Source organism: Perca flavescens, chromosome 22, assembly GCF_004354835.1.
Source record: "Perca flavescens isolate YP-PL-M2 chromosome 22, PFLA_1.0, whole genome shotgun sequence".
In the NCBI taxonomy this organism is placed as follows: domain Eukaryota; kingdom Metazoa; phylum Chordata; class Actinopteri; order Perciformes; family Percidae; genus Perca; species Perca flavescens.
Genome location: NC_041352.1, coordinates 6,533,311 through 6,559,078, shown reverse-complemented (window position 1 = coordinate 6,559,078; position 25,768 = coordinate 6,533,311). Strand labels below are relative to the sequence as shown.

The following is a 25,768-nucleotide window of genomic DNA, read 5'->3' as shown; positions in this document are numbered from 1 at the left end:
AGTAATTTTTAAAGTGCTAGCTCATAGATTATGAGGCCTTATGGCTATGAAAATGCTATAAAAAAATGCTACATTCAGAAACCATGCTGCAGAAAGTTCTTTGTCTTTTCAGACAGTTTTCCTCAACAGTCATTTAATGTTTATCACTGCTGTCTTGTAAGCAGTATACATGTGCATTGGTGCAAGCGTTCCAACGATATATACGGAAACACAGGACTCTAAGGTAAATTCAAACTTTGCTGTCAGGGTCGATGAGTGAAATCAAAAAGCTTACTTAGTAACACATCCTTGTTTATTAAAATAATTGACAAGAAAACAGGTTAAAAAACAGGTTCTTGATACCCAAACAAACCCCACTCCCCTCTGTCTTAACCTAGCACAACAACACATATTTGACTCCCTGTCGTCATTATCAAAAGGAATAGTACATCTAATCTGGAATGCGAGTGCTCTCCTTTGAAGAAGCCTGGAGCCCATGGGTGCATGGTGTGAAATATGAAAGACAACACATGTCTTCATCAGAGGACAGCCGCCGCCTCAGCTTCTCCCCTTGGCACACAAACATAGGACTGTTGCTGTGTATCCTCACTCTCTCTGTCTCTCTCTCTCTCTCACACACACAAACAAAGCAAGAGATAGCACCAGGGCCACACTGCTTATATTTTCTTCCAGATCTGCAGTTTCTAGTCCAACAGGGAGCTAATAGATTGCAAAAGGAATGAAACATTTATTTAAAGACTGCCCGATACAGTAGGCACTACGCTGTATATTCTGTGTACACCTCTCTTCACATCAACACAATAAATCCTCACTGCTACGTGTTGAAATCACCATTAGCTTACATCCTCGTGACCCTTAAGATCATAACAATATGAAGAAGATAAGACAGTATGCTGAAACTAGCTTTTGCTTCTCTGCTGACAACCATTAAGTGCCATTTATGGAACTTGTGGGTAGAATGAAGGAGGTCATTATGACCCTTCATCATCCACTAACCAGTTTAACTCTTCGCTCAGCCTTTCATAATGTTCCCCTATCGCCAACATAAATGTAAATAAGTGTCTCATAATCTTAGTCATTGTGACGTATTGGTTGTTTTAATGGCGTTGGAGTCCGATGGGCTGGGGGGGAATGAAGGGTTAACGATGGCAGAGAGGGTGGGGCTGGGTCTTTCGGTGCAACAGTCACATCCAATCTATTCACAGAGGCCATGTTGGTGCGTAATTTGGCCCCGATGGCAGTTTCCTCTGAGGCATGGATATGAGTGATAAAAGACCTTCTGTAACATGCAGAATAATCCATGTATGGTCAATTCTGTCACAGCTATGACCAGGTCATGTTACACACTGCACATTCTATCCATCAGCAGCTGGTCAAGGCAGCTGCTTTATCTTGAAGAACACAAGTTGGGATCATCTGTGGTTCAAATTTAGGTGAAAAATCTTTGTGTCCAATGCCATAAAGGCTTATTTTACACTGCTGATTGAAAACAGCGAGTTTCTGGCTCCGGTTAAAATGGAAAAGTATTGGTAATTGCTTCGTGAGGTCAAAGGAACTTTAATGGGACAATTAAGAGTTATTACCGGCAGCTTGTCTTTGTATGTCAATGCCATTGTGCAATGCAGCGGTACTGTAAAGTCCTTTTAGGTCTTGTCTGTTGTACAGTGTTTAGTCAAACTGTATTAACTGGAGGCAATGAGGGTACAATTATGGCTCCTTAACCTTTTGTGAGGAAGAGGAAAAGCCTCCGCCTCTGCTGCTGTTTTTTCTTTCTTTCTTACACCTCTGCTCACTGAGAACACATGCTGCCATCGTTTGTTACCTTTGGCTAGATTCATGTTTTCACAAGGGGTGTATGTCACCTCGCACAATTAATGTTTCATATTTTTAGCTGGCCAGATCAGGTCAGAGGGCAGTCTTTGTACATATTTCAACAGCCATTTTACTAAATGCTCCAGTTAAACTGCTTGTTTCCTTTATTTTTTTCAAACAGCGAACACTCCACATTGTTAATTTTGAGATAATTCTATATCCTGTTCTATGGCCTCCATTGTTCTGCTGGGCACAGTCAGCCCATTGTAAGGGAACGTGTGACATCCTCTGACAGGGAGGCCTGTTCCACACATGAAGCTGTCACCCAGATGTGGACCTCAGCCCTAAAGGAGGGGTGGTGGCCAGGAACACACCATTTGCTGCGACCTTTGAACTTGTCCTTGTTAAGCCCTTGACGCCAAAGATGGGCTTAGGAGGGAGTCCCAAGCCCGTCTCCCCCTCTTTCCCCTAACAGCTACATGTTGTACTTGCCCATGGCTAATGGCATGACACACACACACACACACACGCACACACACACACACACACACACACACACACACACACACACACACATGCTTACAGTAGGTGTCCTTTAGTACAGTGGTTGATGGAGGATGACAGCTCCTCAACACACACCCTTTGCCCCAACCCCAAGCGGTGGGCTTCAGTGTGTGTGTGTGTGTGTGTGTGTGTGTGTGTGTGCGTGCAGTGTTTTCCTTCGTGAGCAGACAGCTGCTCCCTCCCTCCCTCCCACTCTTCGCCTCTTCCTTGGTCCTCTCACCATTCTAACCTGTCTGTCCATATGAAGGTAACCCGACTGCACTTTGTGGCTCTCTCTCTCTCTCTCTCTCTCTCTCTCTCTCTCTCTCTCTCTCTCTCTCTCTCTGTTGCTCTGTCTCTTTCTTATATGAGTCTCAATAATCTAATGCTGCAGCTGTCCGATGGCCAATGCGCCACTCCTTGCTTTATGCTTCACTTCATTGTTAAAAAAGGCTGGTGGATTTCTGGCCAAAGATCAGGGCTGCGAGCCCTCCCTACTGCATGGGAGGGAGGGAGTGAAGCAGAGACAGAGAGAGAGAGAGAGAGAGAGAAAGAGAGAGATAGCAAGGAATGAGTGCCATGGAGAGCTGAAAAGCTTTGTTGCTTCCCCACTCCACTGGTTACCAAGGGATCAACAGGGTGCTAAAAGCACTCAGGGGAGGAAGAAATGGAGGGTTTTTGGAGAGGGGGAAGGGATAGATTCAGAATGATGGAAAGACAAAGAAGGACGGAAGAGAGGGCGAGTGGAGGGGCAGAGAGTGAGATGGATGTATATTTAGCCTGTGCCTCTCCTCTGCTGTCACTCAGTGCACGGCTTTACCACTGACACGAGGACAGACAATAAGTGGGCTGGCAGTGAATATGAAGGGAGATGGCTTCTTCTTCTGCCCTGGTCACAGGGAGACAGTGACTCCTACAACACTGACTCAACTCAGCCACTATAGAAAGAAGTCAGCAGCTATCCTGAAGGACTTCACTGCCTGAAATGTCAATCTTAATAAGTAATTATTTAGTATATTCAGTCCCAGAGTCTCTAATGAAGAGGCTGCACCCTTGCTGGTTGGATAGCCCCGTTTTGACTCTAATGAACCACAGTGGCCCCTGTCGTCATTATCTTTTGAATCCAGTGTCAAGTGTCAATCATGTGTTTCTGTTTATAGTGCAAATTTACTAGCAGTTGAAGCATGTTATGCATTCAAATATGAGAATGAAAACTTTCACAATGGCTTAGAAAATGTGCTCTTACATCCAAACACCAGCACTTACAAAGATAGTAGTGTAAGACGGGTGTGTTATTTGTTTCAGCTAGATATTATGATTATGATTATTATATTATGATAAGGCTGTAAATGACTGTAAATGAAGAAGAAAACAGTTAAGAGAGTTCTTGAAACAAGTGACAATCTCATCCTGTTAGCATATTTCCCCACTTTAAACAAAGCAAGAATTTGCTGAGGCTGATTGAGGCCTACATTATCTTTTCTGTCCCATAACCCTCATTCACAATGACCCACCTTTTCTCTTCTTCATTGCAAACTCACTCTGGTTTTGCTCAATGTCTTTCTTTTTCATCACAGAGTTCCTTCTTACTTTTCATGTCATTTTCACAGTTCCTCTTGGTTTTTCACACCAGTCGTCTGGAATATACCTGAATAGAAATATCACCTTGTCCTAGTGCTGCTCTGATACCTACTTGTGCCATCTTTTGGTAATTTTATCTTTCTCACATTCACACACTCAACTGCTTGCGCTGTGCTTTTGGCCTGGTGCAAGTGAAGAATCCCTTCACCTTGGTGCTCTGACAATATTACTCACAGATGGTCTTTCCTTTATTCTTTACTTGTTCTCTATTTCATTACATTATTATCTCTAGTTTTTCTTACATTTCAGCAGAAAGATGCTAGGAGGGAAATCACAACCACTTGCCATCTACAGGAACAAACTAACAGACAGGAGATTGTTGCTGAGAACTACTATTACTGAAGTTATTTACATGCCACTCTCTGGGATGATACACTGCGAATCAGATCACTCTGTTGTCTAATGAGACAAAGATGTCAACCACCATCATTTTGTGCTGGGTATGAACTTTTTAAAGTCAACGTGTTCCTTTGGATTTCATATCTCTGTTTCTGCCAATCTCGTCACATAGCATATACTCACAGTATATGTCCTTATATTTATTCTTCTTTTCCAGTTTCACCTGCCTTCTCCACACTTTGCCCTGTCTTTATTCATAGATTCCTTACAGGTGGCCAGGTCTTTTGTGCACAGTATATATATGTATTAAAAAAATCCAGCCAACCCACCTGGGGGGTTTTCATAAAAAGGCTTTGTGGATAATGGCCCCATGAGGCACCTGGGACCTCAGCTGACACGTAATTAAAGGCAGTCCTGACTGATTGACTGACTCATTTTCATACCGAACGGTTAGAAAGGGGAAACAGACAGGTAGGGTGAGTCGAGGTCTCTTAAGGTTGACTGCTGATGAAAATTTCATGCCCCCACTCTTATAAATAAATAGGGGAGAGAGTCCCTCTGTGCCGCGCCTGTGTGTCGCCAAAGATATCCTGGGCTCTGGAAAGGGTAGAATCCATTTCCATAAAGTAACCAGACCACAAGACCTATTTGGATGTGCTTGACATTTTACTAAAAGAGAGAGAGAGAGAGAAAGAGGAAGGTAAGGGGTGAGGGCAGGGAGAACGCGGCTAACAAAGCATTTCAGCAGACCCTCCCAAGGAGCTGACGTGCTGTCTGGGGGCTGACAAGCTCACACATACACACAGAAACACACACACACACAGAAACACACACTCTCTCTCTCACACACACACACACACACACACACACACACACACACACACACACACAGTGAAACAGAAACATGAAAAAAGTGTAAGAGGAAAAAAAGACACACCTGGTGTGACAGCAGGATACTAGGAAAAGATGCAATATACAATAACGTTGAATATCGCGTTAATGATATTACTTGCGATAAACATATTAAAGTGTACTCAGTTCTGCCTTTCTGCTGCTTTCGGGATTCTGCTAAAACACAACAAATTTCTTGTTGAATTTAAAACAAATTAAAGGAAATAACTTCCAACATTCTTGACTGAAAGCAAAAACTGAAATGACTTTGTCCTTTCAAATTTGAAATGTTTACGTTCAGTGTGCTTGTCACATGTTGATAAACTTGTCAACCTCCTCCTGTAGCTAACCCTCAGCATATGGTTAGTTCAAATTGAACCTTGTGTTATTAAATATGCCCCCCTCATATTCTACCTGCAGGATGTCAGCACTGCATGTACTGTAAGTGCCCTGCTCAATCTGTACCATCCCAATAAAGCGAGCTCAGATGAAAATGTTATCCCTCATTAAGGAGAGCATGAAACTTCTCTCGTTCCAGAGCCTAGTTAAATCCTCAGGCGTCTGGCTGGCCTGTAAAAGCCACCGCCTCCCGGCCCCGCTGCCTAATGGCCATGAAGGAAGATGAGTAAATGAAATGAAGAGAGTGAGAGAAACAAATGATAGTGGGCGCGACCACTTTGCTTCACTCTAGACCTGATCGCATCACTGCAAAACCCCAGCAGCAGTGCCACGCCCCGGGCCAGACCTGATTGATTGAGCAGGAGCCATCGATCAGGGCCACTTTGTCACTACAGTCGCTGAAGTTTTTGGCTGGGGCATCAGCGGTCCCGTCTGTACTCTACTGAAAGTCTCTTTTGATTTAGAATTGAGGTTGTTACTCGTTCCTGCAGGTAATTGGATTAAAAGCCAGAGGGAAGATATAGGCAGGGGAGTGTGGGATGCAAGCACAGCCAAATTGAGAGTCTGAGTCTTTTACTTTGCTGCAACAAGTCTTTCAATGATTTATCCTGTCTTTTTTTTCTTTATTTCCTTTTAGGAGGAGGAGGAAGAAGAGCGAAGGAGACAAGAAAGGAGGATTGAAAGGATTGAGCCAATAGGGAGGGCCGATTCCTCATTGGACTATTCTCCTGTGTTGAGTCTAGAGTGAGTGACTCCCCCCTCCCTCCCATCCCCCATCCCCCAACCAGCTATATACAGTACAGTATGTCTTTGGGGTTGGTTAATACAAATTACAGAAACATGTATTCTTCTATCGACCTATGTAGATAATTTGGGTCTTTTTTGTCCAGATAAGAGATATCCTTCTCTGATATGTCTGCCACCACAATCAAATTTTGTTTGCAGTGCTGTTACATTTAGTTTGTTATATGAATTATGTGAAGTTCTAGCTACATTAGCGGTGGGGCTTTAGGGATGGCAGTGTCAGTCTATCAGTCTGTCCACCACAAATCTAATTCCATTTTATATGGGGTGGCTTCAGGAATCTCAAAACCTGGGCACATAAAACACACCATATCAGCATAGCTAGATACAGCTACAGGTAAGAACAACTTTATTTTAAATAATTTGTGAACTGACCTTTTAATTTATCAAAATGATACCAGTAAGGTTAATAATTGCCATAACATCATCAGTAAACACCTAAACCCAACCCTATTACCACATGACAAAGACCACATCATCACACACATCTGCTTCAACGGTTGCTTGTGTTCATTTGTCTTCATGTCTTTATCTACACAAATTAACCTTCTCCTCCTCCTCCCTTCCCTCACACGTTTTTCAATTAATCTGTTCTCTTTTAGCACACCAATCTGATCTTAATCACTTAATTGGAGTCTCCATTTAGGTCCCTAAGTGACCCTGGGGCCCAACAGCCAGACTTTGTAATGGATGACTTTGCATAGACAACAGAATGCAGCCTCCACCATTAAGGCTGCACCAACCCCCATCCCATTCAGCCCATCAATATCTTCATGTTGGACCGTGTTGTCTTTAATATCCAGCTTTTCTACATTTTCATGTCATTCCTGTTGTTTTTTTATGCATGCATGTCTCCCCCCCCCATGCCTCCTCCTTCTTCTCGTCCTCTCGGCCTCATCCATCATTTTCCTGCAGATCCCTGCTCAAGCCAGTAGAGGTGTCCAATGGAGGAGGGCCCCTCGGGATCCACGTAGTGCCTCTCAGTTCACAGGATGTCAGGTAAAAGAAAAAGAAGAAAATCAAAGAATCAATGCAGCTAAGTCGAAACAATAGCTGGTTGTTTTCCCCATCCAATATGTCTCCTGCATCCTTTGCTTTGAAGCCCTGTGGGTGTTGCTTTCTCTTTACTTTTACTCACCGTTTCTCACTCTTATTTCTTTCCTCACTCTCTGGTCCTTCTTGTTCACCTCTTTTTACAAGTTGCTGCAGGCTGTCTTGTTCACTCACTCTGATTCTCCTGGCCATCTTTTTATTTTTATTTTTGTGAGTTTCACTGCTGACACACCACGCCCATACTCAGCAACGCTCATATCTGAAAGCTCAAAAAAGCCCCCAGTGGGAAGGAGAAAATGAAAACAGCTTTTCTCTTGACTTCACAGTTTTTCCAAGTCGTGTTTTTCGCTTTTTTATCCTAACCTATGTCCTCAGTCACAATGCTGTCCGCTCTGCCTCGAAGGTGATTCAGACTGCTTCCTTTTGCCTTTTTGTTTTTATCCGACGAGGAGTGTCGATGACAGGGGACAAGAGGAGGAATGCATCATAGTTTACAGTTATTCCAGGAAAAATAAAGGACAGAGGAAGTGGCCAGATGTAATCAAACTAAAAGCTTGTGTATAACACAGATCCCCACTGCACGCCAACGGACTGGCACACCACCAAGGTGAATGTGACTACTCAGCGCTGGGAGAGGGAGGCAGGGGAACGAGGTGAAAAGACAAAGTGAGGAGATGGAACGGGATGACATTTGAGGGAGACAGGATGGCTGTCATTGAAGATTGCTGCGTGTCATTTCTTTGGGACACTAATCCCATTGTTGTTTATAAGCGTCAAAAGTGTCAGGAAACTATATTTAGCTGTGACCTCGTGCGGTTGACTCCCTCAGAAGCTGTGGCACTTTGAGTTATCCTGAGTCAGAGGAGGAAAGTAATGAGTCATGATAGCTTGCACCAAGCAATATTGCTTAAATAAAGTTCACATTCAGCGGTTTTATTAGACATGCCGTTCTGTATTGCCACACAATCAAACTGCATCTTACAAGATGTAGCAACATTGCTGCATGGCAAGTCAATTGTTTCTCCATCAGCTAAGTTCGGCACTAATAGCTATCAGAGCCTTCAATTAACTTCAGACATGATAAGACTTAGCGTCTGGTCAGTGGGATGATGCTAATGGCTTGGTCCAGCTCTTTCCTGTGTGCTGTGTGCTCGGACAGGAGGCATTAGGCTCAGCGGGCTGTCATTAGTGTCTAGACCGGGGCCACGGGGGTCAGACAGCCAGCAAAAACCAGACAGCAAACAAGGAACTGCAGGCGCTCCAGCGTCGGCTGCTCGCATTCTGCTTCACTGTACTGACATCAAGTTAGATCGGAACAGGAGGGGAAGACAGCTGCAGGGGAGAGGGTAGAGCCTCTCTCTCTCCCTCTCACTTAACACGCGCACGCATGCACGCACGCACGCATGCACGCACGCACGCACGCACATGCACAGATATTTACCTGCATGAACTTACACCCATGCAGTTTATGAACAGTATGGACCTACTCTTGCTTCTCTTTTTTTTTTCTTAACACGCGCAAACAGTGTGTGAGCAGTGCTGATCTACCTTGAATGCTTGAATACACATAAATACGCTGTACATCTGCACACACACACACACACACACACACACACACACACACCCCTCACAGATGCATTCTTTGCTTAATGAACTTCTCATTCCGTGACCAGTTTGAATTGTAAACAAACTGCGGACATAATTGCCGTGCATAAATTGATCATGATTGGATTAACATTTGATTAAAGGCAGTAGATGAGAGCAGGTGGCATCCTTCACATCATTTCTCAGCACTGCTGCCCAGCCACAAGATGGAGTAAAGCCATACATTGTTACAATGCTGATTCTTGTGTTTAGCATGCCTGGTATTTTTCTCCACAATCTGTCGAGAATCTTCTACCTACCAAATCCTTGTGCTTATACTGTACCTGACACCTTATTAATTCACTGACTGAAGCCCCATTTTCAACTGCTATTAAAATTTGATCTGAGTGATCCAATCACTTGTGGACAGCTCTAAGTGTGTGTGTGTGTGTGTGTGTGTGTGTGTGTGTGTGTGTGTGTGTGTGTGTGTGTGTGTGTGTGTGTGTGTGTGTGTGTGTGAGCATTTTAGTTGTTACTCTCACATAAATCATACATTAGAAATGTGCAATGACTAATGACAGCCTTTGCGACCTGTGTATGGGGAGAAGGAGGTTTCTAAAAGTCTCAGTTTGTTCAGCTCTCAATACACTTTACAATACAATACGCTTTTATCTGAATCTCTGTGCTTTGAAGTTTAGTTTCTGTATTATATCTGTTTTATTTTACGTTTCATGTTCGCACATAAGTGTCGTTTTAAGTTACTGCTGATGAAGACGCAGAATTTCCTGATGTTACTGCTTCATAGTAAAAGCTTCTAAAAAACAAAAATAATGGAGGACTTTTAGTGTAAAGAATTTATAGGAAATCAAAAACTGGTCCACCGTTTTACAGCCACTCAGGCTCGCCGGCTTCTAAATAGTAACTCCAGCGCTGACACAGCGCTGTGGAGCTAGGTCTGGCAATGCAAGACTACTAGCAACAGCAGCTGTTGTGACGTAAGAGCTGGAATGTCTGTGGTAATTTCCTACATATTTGTGAATTCAGGGACATTTTATGAAACTAAAAATAAGGTTATTGTTTACCAGTGGCTGCCTTTTCCAGGCAACCGTAAGGCACAGAGCGCCAGACAGCCGGGGGATATAAAAGCAGGCAGCCACGGAACAAAAATGCTGACACATGACTGACAGTATGATAATAACATCCAAAACACATGATTCACTCTCAGTGGTTTCTGTGGCATTAGAAATACTTTGAATGACTACGTAGTTCCGCTCACAGTTGAGCAAGCGGTCCTTAATGTGGCCCAGGACACTTACGCTGACACACTGGTAAAAGAAACTAGTCACATGTGGCCTAAACCACGTTCAAATGTGGCCTGAGTGATCAGCTCTCAATGCGTCCTGGGTGCATTCACACCTGTACTTAAAGCTGTCCACTTTTAATTTGATCACTCAGATCGGATTTTATACCAGCTGAAAACGGTGCTTTATAGCCTGTAAAAATAACATTTAGATTTTGCTTTAGCTCTCCTGCTTTCTCCAAGTAACTAATAAACATCTAGAAAAAAGCCATCACTCAGATGGGGAGGAATTGAGAGGGTGGAAGTACATTACAGTCACGAAATAATAGTGCTTTTAGGAAATCATCATCATCTTCAAATCTCTAAAAGATGCCGCTTTTTCCCCAATCCTCCCTGCTGCTGCTGCTTGGAATACTGATCAAGGGATCAACCAAAACTCCTTAATCTACTGTCTGTGGTCTGCTACCAGATCAGAAGTCATTAGATTGTGTCCATGCTGTAATCTCCATTCACAATACTTTGTTTTCAAGCTGCCAACACTTATGGAGATAAAGCACAATCATGTCCTCTTCCACACGGCCTGCAATTACTCTCTGTTCAACACACTTAAGCTGACCTGGCAGAGCCGGCTTAGACACAGAGAAAGAGGGAAGGACCTTTTGTGATCTTTAATTTCAACTTAATACTGAGCCATTTACCCCCATTGAGGAGCTGAGATGAGTCTACGGTGAGAGCGTGGATGTCCACATTATGCAGCCAATTAGAGCAATGTTCTGAGAGTGGCCCTGTTTGGCTGAAATGCTAAAGAGCCCTGTGAATCTGCCCTTGACGTCTGTAGTAAACAGAGTCACAATTTAAATGTGCCGTTTCTGTGTCCAATGAAACGACAGGAAGTAACTGAAAAGGATGAAAAGCACGCAGCTTTTGTCCTTTCCACTAGTAAGCTGTTGATTGCAGTGTAGTTTACTGGATCTTGTACATCTTGGTTTGGCTTCTGAATAGTTTTGGCTCTGATATATTTCATCATTATTCTTAATTTCCCATAAGTAAGCCTCCAAACTTTTTGTCAGTTTATGCAAGGACACCAAACGTTTGCACTCAGTCAGTCTACCTGCTACCTCAGGCATCTGGCGCCTTAGAGAGAGGAGTTTGTAGTTTTGCTGTGCGAGTGCACATCAGATATCTTTGCATGTGGTTATCCTCAGGGCCTAACTAAAGCCCCAAGGAGCTCACTGATGTATTTATTTAGAGGGGGGAGGGGAGGGGGGGGAGTATTCCAAGGTAAAGGTTGCCTTTTTTTTGAAGGGATTGCTGAGCTGCAACTGCCGTGGAACTGCTTGGGTATTTATTTCGTCTTAAGCGCTAGTGAAGGCAACTGCAGCATTTCCTCTGAAGCCATAAGATGATCTCTTAGTTGTTGGTCTGGATTACCTCAGACAACCCACCCTGTCATTCTCTCAAACCTGCCTACAGAAAGGCAAACAGAGAACAGGACAGAGAGATGGACACAGGCTTAACATTTAGCAAGTAATAGAGTGCTACTCCAGGCCACAGCTAAATGCATTTGGCTTAGAGTATGGAAAGTTAACCTTAAGTGACAGCATTGTGCAAAATTACAGTATGTTACAACCTGGCTAACGTTACTTTGTAAACCTAATTACTTTCCCCAAAAACCTGGTGGGGAAAAGATACACAAGATATGGTCAAAAACATGCAAAAAGTTGTTTTATAAGTATTACATCTTTAGGCCATAATAAAACAACTGATATCAACTCTGGATAACTAAGATATTTACTTCATTCTTTAGTGCTCCTCAGATAGCTTATCTCAATGTACACTTCTTTTTCCTCCTCCATGCCTTCTTTTCTAGTCTTTTTTTATATATATACTGTATAGATGCAGGGGACAAGGCTTGAAACTTGCTGCCTGCTGTTCAGTATATTGATATGTGGCTGTTTGTGGTGTAATTGCTGCAGTAGTGTATGTGTCTAAATGATGTTTTATTTGTAACCTGTTGTGTGATTATTTCCAGGACTCAGGGCTTGCTGGTGAAGCGACTGGAGCGTGGGGGCAAAGCCGAGCAGGAGCGTCTCTTCCAGGAGAACGACTGTATTGTCAAAATTAATCAGGGAGACATTCGCCACCTGCGCTTCGAACAGTAAGCTTTAAAGTCGGCCATCTATTGGTGGTTATATATGTGACATCATCTTTTACATACATTATACACTCTAAAGTTTCTACTTCAGTATGTCCTCTTCTTGTCAGGTGCACTGCATGCCATCCATTTTAATTCCTTTCACTGCTTCCTGCTAGGACACATGCAGTGAGTACGGATCTCCCAGGCCATACTGTGAGCAGTGGCAGTAAATAGTGTTGCTGTAGATAAGTGGAGCCCAAACGTCAGGGAGATGTGACACCCACACAGTTGCACAATAAAACAGAAATATTACTGACTTTGTTGGCCTTCCTGTAATAGGTCTCAGTGACCTGCAGTCCTTCACCACCGCTGATCCAAAACCACCCACACTCTTCTCTTGATTCATTTCTATCGATTCATCGCTCCTCTTCATTTCTTAAAGTGGAATAAAGATATAAACCTGGGACTTTTCCACCCATTTACTCCAAGCCACCATTCTCCCTCACACACACACATACATCCGAATGTGAGCACTCTCACACATACTTGCACATGTGCTGACACACACAGCGTTACACTTAGCTATGACACCTTAACTACACTTGTGGCTGTGTGTGTGTGTGTGTGTGTGTGTGTGTGTGTGTGTGTGTGTGTGTGTGTGTGTGTGTGTGTGTGTGTGTGTGTGTGTGTGTGTGTGTGTGTGTGTGTGTGTGTGTGTGTGTGTGTGTGTGTGTGTGTGTGTGTGTGTGTGTGTGTCAGGCTGAGAAATAGATTGCTTCTCCTCCAGTCTGGATTCTGGAGGCAGTGTACGGAGGTCTGCTTGGCTTTCTCCCTTATTATCCACTCCTCCACAGGAAGAAATAGCCCGGATTCCTGCTAACGAAGGCCCAGCCTACAGTCATACTGGGCTGGACATAGTCATCTAAAACCACTGGGCTTATGCCACCCTGCTGAATGATTGACAGAAACCAAGGCAGAAACCAAGTTTTGAACCCCTCTATTCAGAAGTAGACTAAAAAAATCTTTTTTCTGACAATTATCACTGTCAAAATGTATGTTCTTTAAGCAAGGCATACCTAAACTTTTATAACCAACTTTCGCAAAGATAAGAAAAGCTCTCCATCAGCTTGTAAAACTCCCGACTATCACGGTTACCTTACCACACTATGTTAATGTGTTCATCAGACTGTGTACAAAGCCACTAAGGTTTTCGGATTCATTTTTTTTCTTTCTTTTCAAAATGACGCTATGTCATTAGTAAACATCCCAGTTTCCTTCCAAGCCTTTTCTACTGTGAAAGAGGCTTACAAACCAAATCCACTAGGGAGTGATGTTTTGTAGCGTTCCGCACTTACCCCATGCCAATGTGATTTTGCATGAATATGAGTTGAAGGAGCTAAACTTTCCTCCCCGTCTGCCCCCCTGGCTCTCTCATCACTTCCTTCTGTCCCCACCCCCCCCCCACCCCCTGATGGTGCGCCGCAAAAAGCAACAATTTAAAGTGATAGTCTAATCTCCTTGGATTGTTTTGCTTGGGTAAATATTTTTGAACCGCTTAATCTAACTGAATCTAATGATGCATTGATGGGGTAATTTATTATTCAATCAGGCTCGCATGGAGGCTGATTACTGGAGTGATGGCACTGTATATGTGCAGGTGGGAACATTTGTGCACAAACACGCATACACACACGCACTCAGTCATCACCCCTCAATGTGCACATGTGAGTGATTTTTGTGAATTACCATAAGAATGAAGATGGGAGAGACCAAATCCTGCAGAAGTGGCTCGGTACGGCGTGCGCGCCTCGCCTCTGTGACACTGTTCGAATGAAGTGCTGTCTGTTGTGGCAGAAGCAGCTTAACGGCTGTCATTTGGAAAGAATCAGCATGGTATTACTGGCGTGGTAATGGGTGTCTGAAAACAGGAGGTGGGATTGTTGGAATCCAAAAATCCTCCACGTCTCTGGCCCCCTATGCTGCAGCATGGCTTGCTCCTGGCCAGCCTATCTATATGCTAAGTGCCACCGGCAAACCAGACTAAACAATTCTTGCGTCTCGGAATCATGTTGTGCTCTTGTCTTTCCTTATTCGGCCCCAAAGTCGCATGAGACTGAGTGTGTGTTTTGGCGATTTTTGCTTATTTTGTGTGTAAGGAGTGAAGTGTATGTCTGCTTACACACACACACACACACACACACACACACACACACACACACACACACACAGAGACTACTATACTGTAGAGAGACTTTGATACTCCTCATACAGTATGTTCCACTGGTATAATATAGAATACACAATATATAATGTTTCATCACTGCTCACCATTCACCATCCTTATCTCCTTCCTGTCTTGATGCTGGTAATTATAGATAATGTAATTTCATTCCTCCTGTGCTGCTAGCAGCTCTGTGAATAGCCATGCTAACCTCAACTCTCCCTATCGCCTCTCAACATACAGCACCACATAGCCTTCTTTATCCTTCTATATCGTACAAGCTATGATAGTACACTATTGTACTTGTTTCTCTTATCATGCTCAAGCTAATTCATTTCTGTTTGCATGACCTCCCCTCTCCCTCTCACTTTCTCTGTATCACCTCCAGAGCCCAAAACATTTTCAAGCAGGCGATGCGTGGGCCCGTCATCCTTTTTCACGTGGTCCCCGCAGCCATGAAGAGACAGTACGAGCTGCTGTCGGCCCAGAGCGAGCTCAGCCCGCCCCAGTCCAACAGAGTCCGTTTTCGCCAAGACTTTCAGCAGTCGGGGGACAGGTCCAGTTTGGTGGGGGGGCTGACTCCCAGAGCTGGACCACAACCAGGCCTCAACCAAGAGTAGGTTTCAGAGTTACCTTGTTTATCCCTATCCCACAAACATGTGGACATTGCGTAGATGTTAAGAAAACCTACACAGATTTAGAAAGCCAGATGAAAGTGAGACACACAGTACCATGAAATGAAAGTTGCCCTTCTGTCCAACTAGTTGTTTGAAAAAAATAGTAAAGGTTCATGTTTTTGCACATAAGTAGGCTAAGAAGTCTCAGGCTCCCAATGAATGCAGTTCTGTTTTAATCACACCAGTCAATGACTTTTTCTCAATATGTTCACTGTAAATCCATCAATGTTTATAAGCGACACAATAAGGCAAGAGAGCAGTTTAATAATCATTTCTACCTGAGACCTCCAAGTCCGCATCACTGATCATCTTGTTAAAAGCCCATTTTATCTGCCTGTGGTTACTATTAATTTCTCTAATGACTTTGGCCTGATTCCAGAAAGCTAAACATGTGGGTGTTCATCAAGTAGGTCCTTGTGTACGGGTTTACAGTCTTAATTTCAATCATATAAATTCATAAATCATCTTTCCATTCTCTGTATGTTACATTAAGTCAATATTCTCTATTGCACAGAAATAATCATTTAATTGTTGGACATCATTGTTGTGCATCCTATTATAGCAGCCTGACAGATATAAGCCATATATGTAATAGTAGCCCAAACGTTGTCCTGATACTTGTTTAAAATATGATTTTTTTTGGCATAATGTCATGATAAAAAATGTGTTCTTGTTTGAGTTGTTGTTGAAATCTTGACTTACTACTAGTTTTAAAAAAAATCTACTTCAACATATGCCATAGGACACATTGGACTCCTCACAAGAGATACGTCTCTAAAGTCATTCCCACTTCCTATTGTACAATCTGTCAACCTGAACAAACTGGAACTTTCCTACATATGGTCTGGGAGTGTGAACAGGTGCATGAGTTCTGGCATAAAACAACATCAATAATATCTGATAGGATATCTAATCCCTACTGACCCGATTGTTTTGTTACTTAATGACGACTCTAAATTACACCTGCTTGGGAGACAGAGGAGAATTTGGCTAGCCGGCTCAACTGCAACCAAGAAAATGATAGATCAGCGCCCCCACTCGCTTTGTATAAAACAGTGCTTGGCGTATTTTCTAGACATAGTTATGCTCGCGCTCTCTACAGCAAGGATTAACAAAGCCAAACCATCAACTATCAGCCTGTGGGAAAGCGCAGCAGCACAAATATCAGACCTAATGACCTCAATGCCACAAGAACTAGAGGAGAGAAACTAGGCAAGGTGTGATTTCTGTTTGATTCTTTGTTCGGTTTTTGTTCTTGTTCAATTTGTGTTTCTCTGTTCTGTATGTTTGAATATAAAAAGCAATAAAAAATTGATCTAAAAAAAAAAATACAGAAAATACCAAAACAGCATGCTGGAAATGTTGAAGGAAGTACACTTGTGCTTTCTTTTCCCCCACATTATGTCACTGTTCTGTTGGTACAAAAACAAATCAAACCTTTATCCTTGTCTTGCTCTATAGTAACCAAGGACCCCTGGCAGGAAGCACCCCAGAGCTGAGCCGACGGTACACCACGTTACCCCACACCGTGGTCTCCAGGACCTCTGCAGCCCCCTCCACCTCCCCCTCCCTGCAGCGCAGGGTAAGCACAAATCCGTCCACCAGCTCCTACCTAAAGAACAAAGGACGCAGATTCAACATCCAGCTGAAGAAAGGTAAGAACCAGCAGACTCACGAACACCAAAAATCCTATTGTCCTTCGGGGACAAATAAAGTTGAAAGTTAAAGTTGAATGCATGACTTTTAAAAGTCAAAATCTTTCTCTGCATTTCATTAGAATAATACGTTTGTATTTCCATGCATCACTCTGACCATTTGGTGTTTTCCTCACCATAAGATCTGCTTTGCCCGTTTGTGTGGGATTTTGCCGCCCAGCTCAGAGCATGCGGTGCACACATGGGAGGAGAGGCGCATACAGGACGGAGAAATGAAATGGAAAATTGGGTCTGAATAGACCTTTCAGAACTAAGTTCTGTTTCTGGTGCAATGTCACTCCGCTGCCACTTTGGTTATTTTATTAACAAGAGCAAACCATGTGGAGCAAATGCACAGTAATAATAGAATAATGCTAAAAATGTAAATAAAATATTTGAATTAAACACTCTCCAACCAGTAGATATCTTTAAATCAGAATTAAAAAATATAATGCTTAATGTGGTTAAAGCAGGAACATCTGTAAATCAGTCTGCATTTATCCATAAATTAATATGGATGATTCTTACAGTATCTGTTGCCGACAGCTACTTTGTACTGTATGAAAAGCTTTTCCTTCAGTTCCTCCAATCCCTGCAGCCATCTGAAAGCAGCAGGACAGGCAAGTCTGTAACCTCCGATTGAAGATGTGCTGCACCAGAGCGCATTTCCATTACGCACGGTCGTCCACTGTGTTTACCTTCATTAAATCACATGCAAATGACACCAGGCTGCTGCCAAATCACCCCACACACCTCTACACGCATCATTCTGGTCGATTATTACACATTATTCTGGCCCCTTATACGAGAGACATCGGATTACTGGAGCTTGTTAATCGTGCTTTACAATAAATAAATTGTCAAAAACTCGTCATGTTTTACCCTGAAAATGCATTACAAAGCTCATGCTACTGCTCTGCACCATCAAGACAACTATATGACTTTCCGGAGAAGCCACGGCTTCTTGAAAGCAGAGGTTGTGGTTTAATGCGCTCAGGCCACATCACCATGGTCTTGTGGTTGAAATATTAAAATTCAACAATCAGTCTGCTTCCAGCTGAGGTTGGTTTGTTTGTGGACTTGGACAGGCCGTTTGATACTGCAGCAGTTGTATATCTTAGCCAACCAAATAGTGGTGTGTTTACTGCCAGACTCAGTCTGACCTCATCACTTCACTATCTTTATATGAATTGACGAACAGTTGGTTGTAAAATGAACCAGTGCTGAGGTGACTCGCCTACTCTTTGTCTCTCTCTTTCTCTTTGATCTTTTTTTTCTGTTGGAGCGAGCAGATGTTAAGTCGAAAGCTGGCACCGAGGCCGTAGCAGCAAGCTTCAGGGAATAGTGCAGCAAGTGAGGGCAGCAGCGCAGGCTAAATGCAACGCACTCGAGGGAAATGCAGTCACAAGCTGCTCTAATATATTTGGCCAGGGTCCCTGAGCACTGCCAGCAGAGTTTCATAGTTCTTATATGCACAGTGGGGCTGCAGTGCAAGTTATATATTTTGTGATAAAGTTCTTCTCTTTTTTTCTGCACACAAACCTCTCATTTCAGTGAAACCAAGCTGGGGCAAGTTGGTGGAGCTCCAGCAGCTCCAGAGACTGTTGCCATTAGTATAGTTTATTTTCACTAGCCACTTCATGGTCTGGTTCAACACCAGTCATAACTCTCAAAAGTATTCTTTTGCCCAAGTGACAATAATGGTTTCTTAGATAATTGTCATGACCGAAAGAACGAGATCCAGGGTACAAGCGGCCGAAATGGGTTTCCTCAGGAGGGTGGCTGGCGTCTCCCTTAGAGATAGGGTGAGAAGCTCAGTCATCCGTGAGGAGCTCGGAGTAGAGCCGCTGCTCCTTTGCGTCGAAAGGAGCCAGTTGAGGTGGTTCGGGCATCTGGTAAGGATGCCCCCTGGGCGCCTCCCTAGGGAGGTGTTCCAGGCACGTCCAGCTGGGAGGAGGCCTCGGGGAAGACCCAGGACTAGGTGGAGGGATTATATCTCCAACCTGGCCTGGGAACGCCTCGGGATCCCCCAGTCGGAGCTGGTTAATGTTGCTCGGGAAAGGGAAGTTTGGGGTCCCCTGCTGGAGCTGCTCCCCCCGCGACCCGACACCGGATAAGCGGACGAAGATGGATGGATGGATGGATGGATGGATGAAGATAATTGCTTGTGATTTAAATTGGGGCTTACCGGAATGGATGCGCCTCGCTTGTAAACGTCAAGCCATTTGTGTGTCTGAATGGAGATGAATTATTGTCCAAATGTTGTTGAATTGGAAATCTAACTAAAGCACTAAAATCCAAGAGAGTCGAGGGAAGTGTGGCCCTGGAATCCATTTTGACAGTTCCGTATGATTACCATCAGAGTTTATCACTACTAATGTACTTTTAGAAAGGCTTCAGCAGTGTTGTTGACTCGTTATTGTTGTAATTTGGTCTAAGTGGGCCTGAGTTCCGAGTGGGAGGAGCAGATCTTACTTGGCAAATTAACAAGAGTGACTTAATCAAATACTGCAGTAGAAAAGGACATACACACCCCATTAAGTCATTCTAATGTGCCTCAGCCTCTCCTCATGTTTGCTGTTTAATTGGCTTATTGGAGCCAGGATTCCAACTAATCCAGAAAGGATACAATTACTTTTATCCTGGTCTTCTATTACCCAAAATAAAGACGTCAGTGGTTAATTACTGTAGGCCTATTAGAGATGCATTCTCCTAATTGCCTGATTGGAGACCGTTAATGACGGGATCTTTCAATGGGCAGGAGTTTGATTCTGCTCATTAGGCCGTGTGCAGGCCAGGGGAAAGGGAAAGACACTGGCATGGGAGGGGGGGTTACAGTGGAAAAGGGGACATAGACTGTGATTTAGGGAATTTAAAAGGGGAACTATTATGTGCAGCTTATTCGGATCTGAAACTGTAGGAGAGAAGCACGGTAGGATATAACTGATGATGGGGGTAATGATCAACAAAACTTTATTTAGAAATCACATTGGCACCTTTTTGGTTAGAGATTTGTCTTCTTGTATTACTCTATCTGTGTAGTTAAGTTTTGAGTATACCAACTGCAATGAGTAAGAGGCTGATTGCCATGGCCTTTAAAAGTTAGGTAAGAAGAAAAACTTTGCAGATTTAACATTCAACACATACGATGGCAGCTTTTTCTGTCTCCTTAGTTATCATGCTGCATTGATGGAGGGATCATAGCACGTCATCATCCTCAACAGCTCAACTTTTTGACTTCATAAGCAACCTCTTCATCACCTTTCCGCAAGTTTGTTTGTGTGCAGAGGCCACAAGAAAGTTGCCACGCGCAGTTCTCCGTTTTCTTTTTTTTTGTTCATCAACACCATCACTGTCAGCAAGACAACAGAGAGTTTGTCAGACAGCGAGAGAGACATACTGGGAAAAGTAGGTCATAATGAGCCATGAGGTGCTGACAGCTCTGTGAAATGAGCAGCTACTTTGACATGAATGCTAATCACCGTTGCTACCATCAGAGAAGCCTCCGCTGAAACCGCATACTGCGACTTTCCCTACTTGACTGCTAGAAATGCCGATGGCTAGGTTATGCATGGTGAAATGTATCTCTGAACACTGTTCTTAATGACTCATTGAAAAGCATTACTGTATGTAGCAGGGTTATTGAATTTTTAAATATTCTGTCAAAGAATTATCGGACAAATACAATTTTTTTAGTTTACCCCTTTCCCTAGCTGACATTTGAAACCATTTCTTGCTTTTATTTGACAAATTCAGGTCTGTTCGGCAGAAAAGGTCAGCCTGAGATCATCTTATTTATCCGTTATTGTATTTGCCTATTTCCTCCGGACCAGCAATTCATATTCATTTGATAAACCTTAAAGGTCAGTCTTAAAACCTAAAGGAAATAGTTTTGCACAGCCGCTATCTCAAGTGTTTTCTCAGATTTAGCCTTATCACTCACTGCATTTCGAAAAAGGCATGTAGCTCTTGCTTAATGATACATCAGTAAGAAAAACAACTATTAATGGATAAGGATCACTGCGTTTTACATTATGCAAACTTTAAACTCTCTATATATAGTAGAAGGTTGCCTCAACCCAGACATGATTTGAGCGCAGCCTCCTGCCCTGCTGTTGTACCAAAAAGTCCCATGGGTTTTTTGGTTTAAACATCTGGCACATGGTACGCAGATGATTTAGAAAACATCATTTTTGCTATTTAGATGAAGTTCACTACATTTCAAGAGGCTATTGAGCAGCATTTTGATGCATTTTGCAATCCATAATCATTCACTTTTCTCTGCTTATTCTGGTCACTAACCGGCCTTTAATCCGACCATAACTTGCGAGAGTGGCTTTAAAGTCCACATGCACTTATCATAAACACTCAATTGTGGTTCATAGCATTGACACTATATTTAGAGTTAGGAACATGTTTTCATTTTGACTTCCTAGAACATGTGAGTGAGACACACCCTGATGGCAAGGATGGAAGTAAGTATGTTTGTATTAACTATAGGTGGTTCAGAACATGGTAGAAAACCATAATTTGATCCCTGCATTGTGGTTTCTCATGTTACAGCGGCATGTAATGAAAAGAATCTTTCAGAAATGGTTTCAAGAGTCTGTCCAGTTTCTAAGAGTCACAGTGAAAGCGGCATGACAGTGCGGCACAACATTTTTAAGTTCCTTTCTCTTACTTTTCTTTTATTAGAAATGACTATAATGAGATAAACAATATTTCTTCTAAAACGCATATATAGGAACAAAAAAAATCTAATGATATTTGTATTGTTTTCATAGCCACAGTGTTATATAGTACATACTGGTTGTCTGTTTGCGACTTTTTGAAATGAAAGCAAGAAAATGAATGTCACTATGTTTACCTGGAGAAACAAATCTTTTGTTGTTGACATTTATGAACTCATATGGAGGTGCTGAAGCACTTTACTAAACATAAACACATGCGCATTATTTACTTCTCCCTCTTCAGAACGATAAAGCTTCTACAAGGCAGTAAATCAGTAATATCGCTGTGATATTTCTGTGATAGCACAGCGCGAGAGCATGTCGGTTGACAATCTTTCATTTTTACTGTCCAGGTTCATGCACTCCATGCTGGCAAGACATACCTAATGAAGTGTCCTTGAGTAAGACACTGACGTCTCAAGGATTGATGTTGTGTGGGAAACTTCTGAACTCATTTTATGGCAGTTAGGCATGAAAAAAACACTACTCAGTAAAATATCACATTACATTTCTTACTATATTCATATTTTTTCCATTATTCCTAGGTCCAGAGGGTCTTGGGTTCAGCATCACATCCAGAGACGTCCCCATTGGTGGCAGTGCTCCCATTTATGTCAAAAACATCCTTCCTCGAGGGGCCGCCATCCAAGATGGCCGATTGAAAGCTGGAGACCAGTTGCTGGAGGTGGGGCAGCACTTCCTTGCAACCTCTAACCATATAGTGTTCACATACAATCTCACATGTGTGCTCTGTGAGATTGTATGTTATTTCAAAGACTAATTACTCTTTTGCTGGTATGGTTTTTGTTCTGAAATTAAATCTTACAGAGCTTTTTGTTGAAATGAGTCAAACACACGGCATTCCCTATGGTTACAACAATTCAGCTCCAGCTTTGAATTGCTGACGAAAAGTGGTTAGACGGAACAATATTTTGATTATACTTCAATCAGACTGACATGAAAATCAGCTAGTGCTCACTTTAGGGGGAAATAACCCATGCTTAAAGGAACACGCCGATTTATTGGGAATTTAGCTTATTCAGAACATGCAGGTGAATGGTTCCAGTAATCCTACTGCTCCGAATAAGTGACAAAATAACGCCAACATGTTCCTATTTACATGTTGTGATTTATAGAGTCACAGCGTGTACAAAAAATAACGTAACATGAGACACAGCCATCTTCTAACTGTAAACAAACCGGGAACTATATTCTCAGGCGGAAGAATATAGTACTTGGGCGGGGTGATATGCTTGCAGCAAGTCTGAGAATATAGTTCCCGGTTTGTTTACGGTTAGAAGATGGCTGTGTCTCATATTACGTTGTTTTTTGTACACGCTATGACTATACAAATCACAACATGTAAATAGGAACATGTTGGCGTTATTTTGTCACTTTTGTCACAATTGGGAGCAGTAGCCTAGTTGGAACCAGTTACCCGCAGGATCTGTGCTAAACTAAGCTAATGCTGGAGCCGTTAGACAGCGTTACAGCACGCACGGAGATGAGAAAGGTAGGTATGGACTTGTCTTACTCTGGGGGTTACGGTGAATAAGCTAAATTCCCAATAAGTCGGCGTGTTCCTTTAATACCAGCTCCAACTGGCTCAGAGGGTAATCTGCATAAAGGTTATGTGGAGGCCACAAAGAAGATTTTCCCTCATTAAAGTGGAAGAGCTCTTTGATTTTAGTTTTTCTTCCGAGTGTGTGTGTATCTGAGTGTTTATTTTTGCCTGTATATACGTGCTTATCTGAGTACTTATGATACTGTGTGTGTTGGTGTATGTGCAGGTTAGTGGAGTGGACCTGAATGGTAAGAGCCAGGAAGAGGTGGTGGCCCTGCTCCGAGCCACGCCCATGGGTGGGAATGTGAACCTGTCGGTGATTCGCCCAGAGGACTCCCTGCTGCCCCGAGAAGTGGTCAGTAGCCAGCCAGCACCTCACCTTATAACATATTTTCAATACTGCTGTCCCACTCAGAAAATAGAAAAATATCACTTTACGTGTGACAGTTGATTGCAACAAGTTGGAATTCCCACACGTCTTAAAGGGCCAAGTACTTGATACTGGAAAAGAATGGTACCTTATTATTCTCACCCTTAAACAAAAAAGAAACGCAGAACAGAACACTATTTTTATATAGTTTTTATTAGTGCCTTTGCCCGGGTCCGATTTTTTTTTTCCCGCAAAGTCACAACATGATTTACGGATGGCAGACGGTGCTACAGTAACACATTCTGATGGGTCACAGATTTCTTTGTAACACCGGAAAAGCCTGTGTTAGTGAGTATCCAGCCAGGTAAAAGGTAGCAGGAGATTTCTTTATATAGGCCTAATTGTATTTTAATGTTGCTGTTGTGATGGCTGACACTGGGGCAGGGCCATCACAGAAAAGAAAAGAAGGAAATTTAACAAAAAACAACTAAGCTAAATTTGCTTTTTACTGCTCTTTCATCCCATCAACTTTTGTTTGTCTATCGCTCCATTGTTATCTCATACATATTTACAATGTTTACATTCTTGTGTCATGTGTAATTCTATCAGTGTTGCTTCCCTCTGAAGGATGTATGCCTACAAAATACACGTCCTAAAAATCACAGTGATTATGAATTAACAAGTGATAATTCTAAACGTGCGGCATTGAAGTTCATATGCACCTTAATATTTAACAGCCAGCCCACTTTTACCCACACAGAATGAGAATTGAGATTCATTGATCACACACGGTTCCCTAAGTTTCACACCTTTAGTGCAGATGCGCGGTGCACACACTCACACATGCACATAGAAACACACACAGACACACTCTCGCACTCAGACACCCATTCTACGTACAGGGTGACTTTGGCTGTCGTGCAACAGATGGTGAGGCTACTGACCTCGTCCAGCCTGCGCTCAGTCGCTCTGACAGCAGGCTCGGGGCGGCACAGCACCTTGGCAGGCCAGGGGCCCCTGATGCCAACCTCAATCCTACCCATAATACTCAGCCCGGCACCCGGGCTGTTAACCCCGCCATAGGAGCTGTTCAACCTGTGGAGTAATGGCCCTCTGAGACACATTTTACTCTGCTAATGTGCTGTTTCTCTAGTTAGAAATGCACAACCCCGACTTGGCTCCAAATGTATCGGTCTACAGCTTTTCTTTCATTTTAATATTCTTAAAGTGGCAAATGGGCTCATATTTCATTCCTATTATCAAAGAACAGTGGAGTCCCAAGATTTTAATGTAGGAAGCTTTCTCAATTTCAAAATGTGTTGATGTTAAAAGTGTAAAGGCAAAATAATGTGGCTATACATGATCTTATTGGCTGCTGCTGACCTTCAAGTTACTCAACAGGCTCTTTAACCACTACAGCCAGCACTTACATTCTAACTGGAGGGATGCACCAAACTGATTCTTACCTCTTGTCAGCAGCCTCGAACGCCAAAATGATGCCGAGAGTGGTGTAAAAAAAAATGCAAAGCTGCCTATGGGCTGTCGACTCATGAGAGGTGTGGTGTGAGAGTTTGATGGCTACGCTCTCCTAGCTCCTCAGGCATGATGCGATTAGAAAAAGCCCATCATCATCACTGTCTAATAATCTCCCTCTGTTTTTTGCCTTTTTTGACCAACTTGAGAGAGAGAGAGAGAGAGAGAGAGAGAGCGAGAGAGAGACTGCTACTTAATATTTCATCTCTTTCCATGGTAGATTAGCATTTTGCTACTGTCTTCCTTACTGTTCCTTTTTTCTCGTCCTCTCACACACTTTCCCATTTCCCAGCAGTGCTTTCACAAATCTCAATAATCCCTACAAGTATGTTCATAAAAATCAGATAAGGAGGCCAAGGCTCTGCCGGTGACAGTTATTGCAAATAAAGCATGGAGAAAAAGCATGGCTGGTAATTGCCTCCTCTGTCACACACTCTGGATTGGTGCGCAAGTGTGTGTGTGTGTGTGCGTGCGTG

The 25,768-nt window shown here is 42.9% G+C and overlaps 1 protein-coding gene across 4 annotated transcripts in view; it reads left to right on the top strand.

The window, feature by feature from the left end:
- Window positions 1-25,768, top strand: part of LOC114549067 (partitioning defective 3 homolog) — a 387,004-nt gene that overhangs the window by 172,868 nt on the left and 188,368 nt on the right. For all 4 annotated transcript variants that reach the window (XM_028569211.1, XM_028569212.1, XM_028569210.1 and 1 more), the window contains exons 6-12: window positions 6,263-6,369; window positions 7,345-7,428; window positions 12,399-12,524; window positions 15,113-15,340; window positions 16,863-17,056; window positions 22,371-22,510; window positions 23,616-23,744. In XM_028569211.1, the coding sequence (XP_028425012.1) occupies window positions 6,263-6,369; window positions 7,345-7,428; window positions 12,399-12,524; window positions 15,113-15,340; window positions 16,863-17,056; window positions 22,371-22,510; window positions 23,616-23,744 (1,008 nt within the window). The remainder of the gene's footprint in view (window positions 1-6,262; window positions 6,370-7,344; window positions 7,429-12,398; window positions 12,525-15,112; window positions 15,341-16,862; window positions 17,057-22,370; window positions 22,511-23,615; window positions 23,745-25,768) is intronic.